A 15634-nucleotide genomic window follows, 5' to 3' on the forward strand; every position below is an offset into this window, starting at 1 on the left:
CAATCATATGTATCCCAGGTCAACCCCATAACCTATTTTCTATGTTCCTGTGAAGACAAATAAAAGTTCTTCAAAGCTGTATTAATATTTGCCAACTATACTTTGGCCTTTTCCAGTTAATTCCAGTTAATTCATTCTCTCTCTCTCTCTCTCTCTCTCTCTCTCTCTCTCTCTCTCTCTCTCTCTCCCTCCCTCTCTCTCTCCCTTCTCCTGCTCTTATCTGTCTCCCCAAAGAATCAGCTTCCATTTTCTTCCAGTGCCTCCCAAATTCACTATTTGGATTCTTAGCAGGTAAATAAATATAATTTATTTAGAATAATAAAATTAGAGATTATGTATGCACAGATATAAAAACTGGAACTATCTGCAGTACTTCATTCATTTTGTTGATAACTTTTGGTACTGAAATTCCATACCTAATTGACTCCTGTAGCACTTCTTTCTCCTGTTGTTTTTTCTGCTCATGTGACTCATTCTTTCTCAAAGCCCTTCATCCCTCCTCTGTGCCTCTTGAAAGTTGGTTCTCATTAGAGTTTCACTCTTTGTACACCTGAACCTTTATTCTACTGTTATTATTCCTCTACAGTCCCAACAACCTCAATAGTTTTACTTTTCAACTCAATGCTGATGATTCTTACTAAATGTTGCAAAGAAGATGTCCTTGATAGCTGACAAGCACTGTAGACTCAATGACATCTTTCTATATATATTTTTTTATGTTTGCTTAGTTCTTGGCACCACTATCTATACTGGCACCAAAACGAAAAATGTGAGCCACACCAGTCACCTCATCACATCCCCTTCCATCTCTTTAATCTACTACTTGTGTCTTATTTCAGGTTGCCACAGTTTCTTACATAGACTACTTCAATAGTTTTCAAATATGTCTGGTGACTTGTTTTATACCCTTCAAATGCTTCCTCCCCATTGTTGCTAAGATCAATTCCCTGTTAAAGCCTCCAACAGACTCCTGTACCATTTATGCAGATGGCATAAGTTCCCTAACAGCGCACAATAGGTAAGTGATAATGAAGTTTCTGGATGGCTCTCTAGTCTTCTCTTTCATTATCTTCTGTATAAAATAATATGTTCTAGTAATAATACAGAGCCTCTATTTTTTAGAGGCCTTGCCATTGTTAGTCTCAAACAAACTTATGGATCATAACTGACTGGTAAGCTTTAGTAGAAACAATTATAACAGTTCTTTAATTAATTAAAAAACCCTACCTTTTCTTCTTTGCAACATTTAATAAGAATTAGTTTGTGGAAAGAACTCAATTCTGAGATCCAATATTCCAGGAGTATGGCCTCCTTTTCTCTCATGGATTGGTCTTCTTTTTGAAATTCAAAATAGTCTTCCAACTGGCTTGAGTTAATATAAGTCTTAAAAGATCCTGGAAACACAATTTTAAAAGCTTTAATTTGAATGTTTTGACTTTAAAATTAAATAAATATATATTTGGTAATTTTAAAAGATCATATTAGAAGCATGAGTAATTATCATAAAATTACAAATAAAATTTCAAATTAGTAAGGGGGCCTAAATAAATAAGAGTATGGATGATCCACTTAAAGTCAAGAAAGAAGTAAAAAAAAAAAAAAAAAAACCCTGCCTCCACTCTCCAAAAATCTCCACAAGATAACAGAAATATCCCTCTTTGTCATATGCTTGACAGATCAAGCATGAAAAAATCAGAAAAAGACATCATAATTAATAAGTTTGAGCTAAATGTTATATATAGAAATTTGTATCCAAGAAATGATGCACATGGAATAGTTATAGAAATGAAAATGTACCATCTGAACATGTACCAGCAAAAAAGTCTAAGTAATTACAAAGAATCAATTTCATGAAAACCATGAATATAATTTCCATTATATAAGTGGATTGTAAACAATAAAAATATGATCCCCCAATACTAAGTGGTTTTGAAATAAAAAGTATACTTTTAGAATTGAAAAGCTACATATTGAGACTTGTTGGGAAAACAATATAGAAGGTTTTAATTCAGAGCAGTTGTTTTCTCTGGGGAAAAGGCAGTATGAGGGGATTTGGGGTTGTTGGTACCGTTCTATTTTTTGATTTGGGTCATGGCTCATGAGTGTATATGGTTTGTGATAGTTGTATGATTTTGGTTTTTATATTCTTTCTGTATGTATGTTACCTTTAAATAAAAAATTTTTAAAAAATCTATGGGATGCAGCCAAAGCAATATTTACAGGTAAATCTATATTCTTAAAAGGGGTATAATAGTAAACATAAAATATTGAAAATTGATGGGCCAAACATTCAACTCAAGAAATTGTGAAAACAGTTAATTCAGTTTCTTAAAGGTGAATAATTTCCTAGTAGAAAACATTCACATTTCAGAAGAGGGTTAAAGGAGATATTAAAGCTAGGATTCAAGAGTCTGTTTACAAATGCTGTACAGCAGATATTACCTAAGCATATGGAAATAGGTCGCAAAAATATATATCGTGTAATTCCTTGAAAAACTGGAAATGACTCTTCTAAGTCACAGCATGCAAACCACATGGCAGTAGATAACCAGGGAACTTCAGGCTTAGGAGGGCGATCCTACCAGAGGACAGGAAAAAAAAATAATAATAATTCACAAAGACAATAATAAAATGCTCTTTTACCTTGTTTAAGTGAAAATTCAAGCTACAATAGTAGGTTAAAAATAACCATTTTTCTGGGACAACTAATAAGATATAGTAGACCTCTGTGTAGAAGTGCAGCTGACAAAAACTTTTCAGGTTGACATTTGCAGAGTACAAAGTTGATCTGGTGAAGGGTTAAAATTAAATCTGTTAAGCCTATTTCTGGGCTCTTCTTCAACATCTTACACCAGTTTTCCTCAACTTCACAAACATTCTTATGGTTAATGATTTTTTTCTATAGAACTAGAGTCCAAAGCAGATTCTGAATAATCTTACCTAGAAGGTGAGGAAAGCTGAGTAGTGAGCAATATCGTACCAAAACAAATAACTATGGGGAGGCGGCCAGCACCTCACTCAGGGGTCCTTCTTCCTGCCCATGGAGGGTATAAGCCACAGGAGAAGATGAGTCAGAAATAATTAGTGAAGAACAAAAGGCACAGAGTCATAAAAAATATTTTTAAAGGAAGCTTGTAGCACCTGATAGACCCAGCCAACACAGAAGCTGGAGCTGAACAATTAGAAAATGGCTCCTGTGCAGCCAATATGGAAAGCAGAATGGAGATTCCTTGGAAATCTGGGAATGGAACCACCATTTGACCCAGCTTTCCCTCTCCTCGGTCTATACCTAAAGAACTTAAAAACAGCATACTACAGGGACACAGCCACAATTCACAATAGCTAAACTGTGGAGCCAACCTAGATGCCCTCCAATAAATGAATGGATAAAAAATATGTGGCATATATACCCAATGTAATATTACCCAGCAATATAAAGAGAATAAAATCATGGCATTTGCAGGTAAATGGATGGTTTTGGAGAAGATAATGCTAAGTGAAGTTAGCCAATCCCAAACAAAACAAATGTTTTCTCTGATATAAGGAGGTGGATTCATAGTGGGGTAGGGAGGGGGATCATGGGAGGAATAGATGAACTCTAGATAGGGCTGAGGGGTGGGAGGGAAAGAGAGGGGTCAGGGGGTTAGCAAGGATAGTGGAATGTGGTGGACATCATCATCCAAAGTACATGTATGAAGACACGAATTGGTGTCAACATACTTTATATACAATCAGAGATATGAAAAATTGTGCTGTATATGTGTAATAAAAATCGTAATTCATTCTGCTGCCATTTATTTTTAAAAAATCAATTAATTTTTTTTAAAAAATAAAAATAATGGCTCCTGTGTTATTTGGGTTTTTAGAGATTAGTGCTCTATCTGTTGCGTGTGTGGTAAAAATTTGCTCCTCAAATGTAGGTTCTCTATTCACCTCACTGATTGTTTCTTTTGCTGAGAAGAAGCTTTTTAGTTTGAGTCCATCCCATTTATTGATTCTTGATTTTAACTCTTGTGCTAAAGTAGTCTTATTAAGGAAATTGGGGCCTAATCCAACATGATGAAGATTTGGGCATACTTTTTCCTTCTATTAGATGCAGTGTTTCTGGTTTAATTCCAGGGTCCTTGATCCACTTTGAGTTGAGTTTTGTGCATGGTGAGAGATAGGGATTTAATTTCATTTTGTTACATATGGATTTCCAGTTTTCCCAGCACCATTTGTTGAAGAGGCTATATTTTTTTCCCCATGTATGTTTTTAGCACCTTTGTCTAATATAAGATAATTGTAATTACATGAGTTTTCTCTGTGTCCTCTATTCTGTACCATTGGTCTACAGGACTATTTTGGTGCCAATACCATACTGTTTTTGTTACCATTGCTCTGTAGTATAGTTTAAGGTCTGGTATAGTGATGTCATCTGCTTTGCTCTTCTTGCTTTAAGGATTGCTTTAGCTATTCTGGGTCTCTTATTTTTCCAGATGAATTTCATGATAGCTTTTTCTATTTCTATGAGGAATATCATTGGGATTTTGATTGGAATTGCATTAAATCTGTATAGTCTAGATAAGACAAAGGGGTGGTGAAGAGAGGGGGCATCAGGGTAGAAAAGATGGTGGAATGAGACACACATCATTACCCTAAATACATGTTTAAAGACACGAATGGTGTGACTATACTTTCTGTACAACCAGAGATATGAAAAATTGTGTTTTATATGTGTAATATGAATTGTAATGCATTCTATCATATGTAACAAATTAGAATAAATAAATAAATAAATAAATAAATAAATAAATAAATTGGCTACTGGGATTTATTTAAAGGGGTACTTCAAAGACAGGAATAAGGTTTCAGGGGTGGAGTCTTGCTTCATGCTATCTTGCAGTCAGCACGTTAGCTGGCATCTTGGCAGGTCACAGCCCTCTCTGAGAGGCTGTGTGGCTTGATGTTTGTAGCAGGTCACCCCACCTTCAGTGCTGTGTGGGATCTTTGGTAGAGCTGGGTGGGAGTTCACATGTATTTGGGCCATCTTATAGCAGGGTTGCCACTGTAAGTTCCCAGACACCAGATTTCCCCACTCAATGGATTTCCATGCTGATCTGGTACATACATAGTATGGATGGTTCTTGACAAGTAACAATATCACATTGCTGAGTTCATTTCTAATTATTTCAGTCCTAGACATATCTAGGAAGATTATTATGTAATCTGGCAACATTCTATGAAGCACTTACATGTGGGTAAATAGTTAAAAAAAGAGAGAAACAGCTGTGATTACAGACTTAAACTAGTTCTTTGAGAATTTCCTGAATATATAAAAACAGATTTACTGGATAAAAATTGCATGTCATATGATTCACTCATTTAAAATATATAATCCAATGATTTTAGTATATTAATAGATATGTTGCTATCATTATTACCACAGTCAGTTTGGGAAGATGTAATTCTCTTAAAAAGAAACTATACAGGAGTACTTTGGATACTCTGTAGATATTTCAGGCTCAATTCCAGATCACTGCAATAAAATAAATATTGGGATAAATTGGGTTACATGAATTTTTTGATTTCCTGATGCATATGTTTATGCTATGCTATAGTCTATAGTGTATAATAGCATCAAGTCTAAAAAATAATGTACATACCATGAAGAATTAAAAATACTTTGTTGCTAAAAATGCAGTCAATCACCTAAGCCTTCAGCAAGTTATAGTTTCTTTGCTGGTGGAGGATCTTCCTTGTAGTTGATGGCTGCTGACTGATCAAGGTAGTGGTTGTTGAAGGCTGGAGTGGCTGTGTCAATTCCACCCTCCCTCCCTCCCTCCCCTTCCCTTCTTCTCTACCACTGAGCTACATCCCCAATCTTTTTATGGTTTATTATAGATATAACGTTGGGGTTGTTAGTTCATTATAGATATACATAATATTGGGGTTACTTTGACATGATTACAAAAATTATGCAATGTAATTTGTTCCAGTTCAGTCCCTAATACATCCTCTATTCCTCTCCTCCTCCCTCCCTATTCCTTCTACTCTATTGATCTTTCTTCTATTTACAGTTTTTTAAATTAGCACTTCATGAATTTACATAAAGGTGAAATTCACTATGGTATATTCATATGTGTACATAGGAAAGTCTGGTTAATTATTTATTTTGAGATAAGATTTCATTAAATTTCTGAGGCTGGCCTCAAATTTGTGATTCTTAGGCTTCAGTCTCCCAAGTAGCTGAGATTACAGGCTTGTGCCACTGTGCCTAACTTCATTTCTTTAAATAAGAAAACAAAGAAGTTTGCTGCAAAGGAGTTCTTTATATTATATGATGATATTTGAGAGCATTTTATACATCTTTCAAAATTAGAGTCCCTCCTCTACTGCTACTCTATAAACTAAGTTATATTTCTAAATCCCTTGTTGTTATTTTGAATGTCAAAAACATGATCACCAGAAATAGATGCTATCTCAAGAAACCCCTTTCTTTGCTTATCCACAAGAAACAATTCCTCATCTGTTAAAGTTTTATCATGAGATGGCAGCAATTCAGTCACACCTTTAAGCTCTACTTCAAATTCTAGTTCTCTTGTTATATCTACCACATCTGCAGTTTCCTCCACCATTGAAGTCAGCCATCCATGTGAGATGAAGTCAATGTCTTCCAAACTTCTGTTAAGGTTGCTACTTTGATTTTCTCTCACATTTCACAAATGTTCTTAATGGGTTCTGGAATGTTGAATACTTTTCAATTTACTTTGCCCAGATCTATTAGAGGTAGATAGCTCTGGTAGCTGTAGTCTTATAAAATTTATTACTTAAGTAATAAGACTTGAAAGTCAAAATTACTTCTTGATCTGTGGTTGTCAGCAGACATGAAAACATCAATACTGTAATCTCTGTCAAAAATGTTGGGTGAGTATGTGCATTATTAGTGAACAATATTATTTTGAAAGAAATACTTTTTTCCCCCCTCAGCAGTAAGTTTTGCAGCAGGCTTAAAATATGCAGTAAATCAGGTTATCTGTATTTTATTGTTCCATTTATAAAGCACAGGTGGAGTAGATAGAGTATAATTCTTAATTGCCTTAGCATTTTGAGCATTGGCTCAATATAAAATCATTACCAGCATTAGCCCCTAACAAGAGTCAGCCCTGCCTTTGAATCTTTGAAGATAGGCATTGAGTTCTCTCTAGCTATGAAAGCTTTAGATGGCATCTTCTTCCAACAGAATGCTGTTTCATCCGTATTGAAAATCTGTTATTTAATGTAGCTACCTTCATCAATTATCTTAGCTAGATATTTTAGATAAATTGTTGCACTTCTATAGTCACACCTACTTTGTCTTGTACTTTTAAGTTGTGGAGGTGGCTTCTTTCTTTAAACTTCATAAACCAAACTTTGCTGGCTTCAAACTTTTCTTCTGCAGCTTCCTCATCTTTCTTGATCTTCAGCAAATTGAAAAGAGCTGGCGTCTTGCTCTGGGAATGTTGTGGCTAGTTTGATATATGCCATACGAGCAATAAGGTTGCTCGTGTGTGTGTGTGTGTGTGTGTGTGTGTGTGTGTATTATCCATCTATATATCTCTATATATCCATCTATATATAATTTTTCTGTATTCACTGGAGTATTGCTTTAAATTACCTCCAAGAACTTTTTCTTTGCATTTACAATATCACTTACTGCTTGGTGTAAAAGGCCTAGCTTTAGGCCTGTGTTTGCTTTCAACATGCCTTCTTCTCTAAAATTAAAGAGACCCAAGGAGAGCAAGAGACATTGGACAGTGAAGAAGTCGTTGTCTTCTATGTGCATGGTTTGTGGCATCTCAACACAATTATAATAGTAACATCAGAAGTCAGTGATCACAGATCACCATACAGATATAATAAAAATAAATAGTCTGAGAATTACCAAAATGTGACAAATATGTGAAGTACAAACATGCTATAGGAAAGATGATCTATGGGTAATTTTAAGTTTTTAGTTTGTTCATATTTAAAACATATTTTAAACTCCTTTTCAAAATATACTGCTCATGAAAAGTAGTAGCTGATACTGAAATGAGCAAGGACTTTGGAAGCTTAGACTAATTAGACCCTGCCATGCATTAGTGTGATTCTGGAAAATTCTTCAAACCTCTACATGAGAAAACTGTAAGCAAGGCTGCTATGATAAAGTAACTTAACCTTTATGGGCCTTCCTTATTACCTTACCTGTAATAGAGGTAAAACCAGGAACCTATTCAAGAATAATACTGAGCCAGGCTTGGTGGTACATGTCTTTAGTCCCAGTGGCTCAGGAGGCTGAGGCAGGAGGATCACAAGTTCAACAAATTAGTGTGATCACAAGCCTTAGCAAATTGGGGAGAACCTAAGCAACTTAGTGAGAACCTGCCTCAAAATAAAAATAAATAAAAGGGCTATGGATATAGCTCAGTGGCTAAGTGCCCCCCCAAAAGATTAAAAAGAATAATATTGAGAAGAATAAATGAGATGATATACATAAAACTCATAAGTCCTCTGTTCATATGAACTGTATAGAGATAAGATACATCCAAAGAGAATTAACAGAATATGTTTGTTTGCAAGATGGGAAGGAGTTGGGGAGGAAGGTCTTAGATGGGCTTGTCTTGGGAGCATGTCTTGAGAGTCAAATAAAAATATCAAGTCCAACCTCTCAGTGATATACTGAGGATTGAATCCTAGCAAACAGGTTCATATGTTAGGTGTGCAGGATCCAAGCACAGGACTTGAGAACAAAAGGCCAAATCAAGAGTTTAGAGTAGAGGTAAGAGGGAATCTCAAGGGAAGGGTGGGAACTCATTTCTGTGAGGTGCAAGGCTTATAGTACATAGACAAGTTAGGTAAGTTTAAGCAGCTAGAGAAAATTAGACAAAAGAATGGAAATGAAGAAGAGAACTTTAGAACTTGTATTACAGTATCACAGGAGTTAGCAATCAAATTATTATATACTGCCCATAGTTTCTAGTGAGAGAGCTCTCTAGGCAAGAGAGGTCATGATTTCACAAAGAGTATTGACCAATCTGTGAAACCTTATCTTTTGCTGGATTTTTAGCTCTTCCTATTTCACAAGATAGTTAACTTTTAAAAACAGGTTCACTTCTACCAGCTCACTGGTAACTCCTGATATTCCTTTTCTTCAGATGAGGGCACTGTTGCATAATGAGGTAAAGTGTTACCAAAATTATGCAGCTAGCTGGAGGTAATAATAATGGGCCTCCTGACCTACAGTTTCCTCCACACTGGGCCACATAGTCAAGTGTATAACCTTCAGCTACCATGGTCTTCATGGAGCACTGGTATGTGCTTATGGGCTCTATCTATAATAACATGCACCATCCAAATGTGTAATAGGTACCTTTTCCAGTCCTGCAGAACCTCGGAGAAAGAAATTCCATTCAGCTTCAGTTAGCAATTCTTGCTGACGCATGATCTCAACACAGAGCATAAAGCTATAGATGAGCTTATGTTGTTCAAAAAGTCCTCTTGAAACATTGACATAAGCAGTTAGGAGAGTTTGTTCCAGCAGTATTTTCAGGCGATGCTGTAGATCATCTGTCTTCACAGAAGTTTCTATTGTTGTATTGAACAACTGTGTGGAAGAGGGAACAATATGTCTGATTTAATTCATTTTCTGTGAAGAAAGAAAATCCCAGTCCCTCCTATCCCTCCCCACCCTAGATTCAGTGAGCAAACAGCATCATGGGAGGTGAATATTGAAAAACCTAGACTTCATCCAAAATTGAATGTGATGTTTTCTGCATTCCCCTTCCTTTCCCATTTTTCACAAATGGACCAATGCCAATCTCTTGACAATGTTTAAAATGGATCATCTTGATGTGAGACAGGAAGTTTTGGAAATGGAGGTTACCTGGCAGGACTAGTCTTTTCACATCATCAATTCAGATTTGACAAACTCTTTTAGGATGAAAACCATAAGGGCAAAGCAAGGTCGTGCACTCTTTTCAGCACTTTCCCAAGATAACTTTTAGGATGTGGAAACAATGTGCTAGAATTTGTCTTGAAATGTAAGAGAAATTGATTTTAAAGGGGACTTTAAAATTTTCTACCTGGAAATTTTGGGATTAGGCCCCTTCCCTAAAGGTGCCCTACATTATCAGGGCATTGGGAAGACAGTAGAGATGGTGGCATTGTGGGATTAGGCACAAGAGGATCAAAGGTGGCCTTAGACCATATAGGCATGGGTGAGGTTTTACTCCTGCCTGAGGTTTTACTCCTGGTAGGTCAGACTGCAGCCAGAGGGAAATGCTGTCATGCAAAGCAATGTGAGGTAAGTAAGCATCATATGCAGAATATTAAATGTGCTGGATGAAAGACCACTGAAATGTTTGCTACTCCTTCCATGAGAGATGGAGTCTAAATTCCCTCCTTTCCAATCTGGGGTATCCTTAGTGACCTTGCTTGACCAACAGCGTGGCAGCAGTGCTGTTGCATGACATCCAGGGCTAGGTCAGAGGAAGCCTTGGATCTTCCACCTTGGTTTCTTTGCACCTGTGCTTTGAGGAGATGTTTTCTTGGAACCCAGTTGCCCTGTAGTGAGAAGGCCAAACCACATGGAGAGGCCACTGTAGGCACTGGGGCCAACAGCCCAGTCATGTGAGTGAGGCATTTCAGATGTCCAGCCTGGTTAACCTCCAGATGTGTGCAGCTCCAGCAGCAGGATTTGTTGGAGAAAGTGGCATTTAAGCTTGCAAGGGAGGCATTTTCCCCCCTTTTTATTGCCGTATTATAATTACACACAACAGTGGGATTTGTTATATAATATATTCATATGTGCACACAATAAAATACTACAATGTTTGATTGATTTCATTCCCCAGGACCTCCCATCTCTCCCCCTGGTCCCCTTATTCTATTCTACCGGTCTCCCTTCTATTTTTTAAAAATTTGTTCTAATGAGTTATACATGACAATAGAATGCATTTTGACGTATTGTACACAAATGGAGCACAACTTCTCATTCCTCTGGCTGTACATGGTACAGAATCATACCAGTATATATATATATATATATATATATATATATATATATATATATATATAGTAATAATGTCTATCTCATTCTACTGTCCTTGCCAACACCACAGCCCCACTCCTCCCCTCACTTCCCTCTGCACAATCCAGAGTGCTTTCATTCTTCCCTATCCATACCCTCCAACCCCCACCCCATGGAATCAACATCCACTTATCAGAGAAAACACTTGGCCTTTGTTTTTTGGGGGGTTGGCTTATTTTACTTAGCATGATGTTCTCTAGTTCCATACATTTACCGGCAAATGCCATGATTTCATTTTGGAAGGAATCAATACAGCTGATATGCTAAAGAGGAAGAGGGTATATTTACAGTTTTCCACTCTTTTCTACTCTGAGTGATGATAAATAAGACAAGACCTTCATTTTTTTGCATTGTGTTATGGGTATAAACACAAAGGATTAGAAAAATGAGAGTAAATTAAATTTTTCTGCATAGGAAAGGGTGGTGAGAGCAGGCAGTGTGTAGGGAAGGAAATGGGGAGATGTAAGCTGTATCCACAAAATAAAAGACATACAGCATGAAAAGCCTAGAGAGCTAATATACAACATGTGTTGTATTTAGAATAATATTAAATGAATAGATTTCAACTGCTTTTTCCATAAAAACAAAAATATGGGTAACTGTGTGAGATGACAGATAGGCTAATCTGCTTCGATGTAGTAACCTTTTTATCTATATGTATTTCATAACATCACATTGTACACCTTAAATATACATAATAAAGTTTGTTTATTTTTGGGTACCAGGGATTAAACTCAGGGGCGCTTGACCACTGAGCTACATTCCCAGCCCAATTTGCTATTTTATTTACAGACAGGATCTCACTGAGTTCCTTAGTGCCTTGCTTTTGTTGAGGCTGGCTTTGAACTTGTGATCCTCCTGCCTCAGCCTCCCAAGCTGCTGGGATGACAGGCATGTACTGCTGTACCTCGCCAGTATATTTGTTTTTAATTGGAAGGTCAAAGACTGAGCCAGTGAGGCATGTGTGGGTGGGCTGAGAGGAAGGGGCCACTGGAACCTAGTAGTAACTGGAGGCAAATGGGAGCTTGCTGGGGATGCTTGATAAATTTTGCTGTGATATAAACACTGCAAACTTTCTGTGTCCCATGGAAGTCTTCAGCAAAACTGACAAAGCTTGCTGAAGCTTTGTAACATCTAATTTGCTTTTGGTAGATAATGGAGTGTTGATACCCAGAGAAAAATATCCTACTTCATAAGAAAACAGATGAAATTCAGTTATGAATATGAGATAAAGGAAAGCAAAGAAGGAAAGAGATCCCTCAAAATCAAAGCCAGTGGAGAAGAGGGGGCAGCCTGTTGTAGAAAACATTCTAAAAAGAAAAAGAAAAAAGAGACACAAACCAAGGTGATTAAGCTAGTGTTGTTAAAGATCTAATGTGCAACAAAGAAAACACTAATAGCAGGAAGAAAAGTAGACTACTACAGAGAAAGTGTCTTTACACTCTGTTAGTGAATAAAATTATGGCAATTGCAGGTAAATGGATGGAGTTGGAAAACATCATGCTAAGCAAAGTAAGATAATCCTAAAAAACCAAAGGCCAAATGCTTTCTCTGATAAGTGGATGCTGATCCATAGTGGGAACAATGAAGGAACTTTGGATAGGGGAAAGGAGAGTGTGGGGAGTGGAAAGGGCATGGGGGTAGGAAAGATAGAACGAGACAGACATCATTACTCTAGGCACAGGTATGATTGCATGAACAGTGTGACTCTATGTCATGTATAACCAGAGAAATAAAATGTTGTGCTCCATCTGTGTACAATGAATAAAAATGCATTCTACTGTCATGTATAATTAATTAGAACAAATTTTTAAAAAAGAACTAGTAGTGCAGAGCTGTGACTCTTAAAAGAAAGGGGGGCAAGAAGGCAAAAAGGCACGCTGCTTAGCTGAGGAAACCAAGAGAAAAGGAAACTTGCAAAGCAGCTTTCTTCCCTTCTTCTATAGTGTTCTGTATGGAGCCCTCCAATCCTTTAGGAAACACAGTGGATGGGGCCACACTTGAACCATTTGTGTGGACCCAAATCCTTGGAGGATTTTATCTGAGAACTAGACTCATGGCTTGTCTGAAGCAAGAAACAACAAGGTATAAAAGGAAATAAAAAGGTGAATTTCACTAACAACAACAATTTACTTACCTGCTTAAAATATTTTAATGAATACTGATACATAGGATCTATTTCCGAGAGACTTGCAATAACAAAGTACATAACAGAGCCTTGAGTGGCTACTGGACGATACTTCTCACGAGCAGCATTGATCATCAGCTCAGTGGACTCTGCTTCTTTCAGCCTGGTTTTAATGGCACCGGAAGTGATCTGAATAAATATATAAGTTCTTAAGGGTGTAATTCAGAAAAACAGTGGGAATTTTGATATATCCAGTCAGGACTAAGAAAGAAGAATGGAATGAGTTGGTGATTATAATAAGGGAGACTCCAGATGCAATGATTGTGGGTCAGAACTCAATCATTCTCCTCTGACTGAGCTGACCCTTGTTCCCTCCAGAGTTTGGAAAAGGTGAAGAGAAATAGGCAATTTAATTAGCTCTGAAAAGATTGGAGCAGGACTTCTCTGAGTCACATATTTGAGTTACTTCTTAAATGGAAACACTAATGCAGCATGCCTAATTGCTCCCTAACTTCCATGTGAACAGTACATGGTACACATGGTGAAATAATGTCTGAAGGAAGAAGGGACACCCTGAACAATGCCCAGCATAGTGGGTGAAGAGAGGCTGGATAAAAGTGGTCCTAAATTCTACCCTGGATAAATAGGATGATAATGTTCTTTACCCAGCACTCCCAGGTGTGAAGTGCTATAAACCTAAGTGAGTTGGAGACATTTTAAAGTCTTTGGATATTCTTTAGGTTTTCTGTATTTGGAGTTTGAGGCTCTGGGGAGTCTTTTAGCCAATGGACTTTCCAAGATTGCCTTCTGTGTCTCTCAGATTCTCTCTTTCTGTTACCATCTGTTTCTGTTTCCTTTTCCTTCCCCTATTGTTTCTCTATCTCTAGAGAGTCAAAGGGCTTCCAGCAGGACCATGAAAAATCTGTATGGGAACTGGCTGCTCAGCATTTGCTCAGTGGAAGGGAGAGCTAACTGGGAATCAAGAGACTTGTGTCAGTGCTTTCCAGTAGAAATATAATGTGAGCCACATATAATCCAGAATTTTCTAAACTCATTAAAAACAAAGAGAAACAAGTGGAATGAATTTTAATAATACATTTTGTTTAACTCAATATAACTAAAATATTATATAACAATCAATATTAAAAAGTATTGAGCTTTTTTTATGTAAATCTTTGAAATCTGATGTGTATATTATAATAACAAATCTTAACTCAGACTTGTCACATTGTAAGTGCTCAATAACCACCTATGGCTAGTGGCTTCCAACCATAAGGAAGACTGTAAGTCTGGACTTGTTCACTCCAGCCCACAGGAAAAGAAGGGGAGGGATTCAGTGCAGAAGCTGTCTGGGCATCAGAAGTTTCAAAGTCTCCTTGTAACTGCCCCTCAGGAAGCTGGGGGAAAATAAAGGGTGGAGTCAAATGGGGAATTCCTTATTAAAATAAAAAAACATTTTTTTCGTTGTAGATGAACACACAGTATCTTTATTTATTTTTGTGTGTTGCTGAGGATTAAACCCTGTGCCTCACACATGGGAGGCAAATGCTTTACCACTGAGCTACAGCACCAGTCCCCCAATCTTAATAATGTACTCAACTAAAACTTGCACAAATGAGTAGAAAAAGAAAGTTGGTATGGGAGCAATCCAATCATGAGGACCCACTAGCAAACAGTTCTTTATTCTCTGAAGAGCACAAAGCCCTGATAATTCAGAACCCATTGTTGAAGAGAAAGAGTAGTGGATCATTTTCTTTCTTTCTTTCTTTCTTTCTTTTTTTTTTTTTTTTTTTTTGGTCTGAGAATGTTAGAACATTATATACCTTGGTTGGGGGTTTGGCAACCACTTACAGAAATTATGCCCTAGAGACATGAGGCTTCAGCAATGGTTACAGAATATAAGACATATTTTAAAATAAGGATTATGGGAGTTGGAAGAAGTACAAACTATAGGTAGAAAGTAGCAGGAAATATAGGCAATGATCACTTGGTCTGATCTCTACAAAAAGGGATGTCTCCAAAGCATTTCCTTGAAAATAAATAAAAGAACCTGGTATTGATAGGAAAAAATGGCAGTAAGAACACATGCAACTGCTTCATTCCCTACTGAAACAATGATAAAATCATACTAAAGGTATTTAAAAAGCAGTGCAAACCCACAAATATGGGCGAAACAGGAGAGGAAATATCCATAAAATGTTGGGATCTGTAGACCATACTAAAGAGTGTTGTGACTTAGAAGATCCAGGAAAAATGGATTCTTAACCTGAAGGAAGGGGAAAGCCAGAAATTTACCAACATATAAAACACAATTCTCCTTAAAGACACAGGATTTAATAAGAGGCACTGCTGGAATGGGAAGGACCTAAAATATAAATTGGTTGAAAAGCTCCCAGGTTGTGTCTCTCATACCATCC

General features: G+C 37.0%; 1 protein-coding gene across 1 annotated transcript in view; it reads right to left on the bottom strand.

Moving 5' to 3' along the window:
• Positions 1 to 15634, bottom strand: part of DNAH6 (dynein axonemal heavy chain 6) — a gene marked incomplete at both ends in the record, with an annotated part of 280659 nt that overhangs the window by 49701 nt on the left and 215324 nt on the right. The window contains 4 exons of the mRNA XM_081264582.1: positions 1228 to 1394; positions 2443 to 2578; positions 9371 to 9604; positions 13227 to 13406. Of these exons, the coding sequence (XP_081120708.1) occupies positions 1228 to 1394; positions 2443 to 2578; positions 9371 to 9604; positions 13227 to 13406 (717 nt within the window). The remainder of the gene's footprint in view (positions 1 to 1227; positions 1395 to 2442; positions 2579 to 9370; positions 9605 to 13226; positions 13407 to 15634) is intronic.

This window comes from Spermophilus citellus (assembly GCF_964194105.1).
Source record: "Spermophilus citellus genome assembly, chromosome: 13".
Classification (NCBI taxonomy): domain Eukaryota; kingdom Metazoa; phylum Chordata; class Mammalia; order Rodentia; family Sciuridae; genus Spermophilus; species Spermophilus citellus.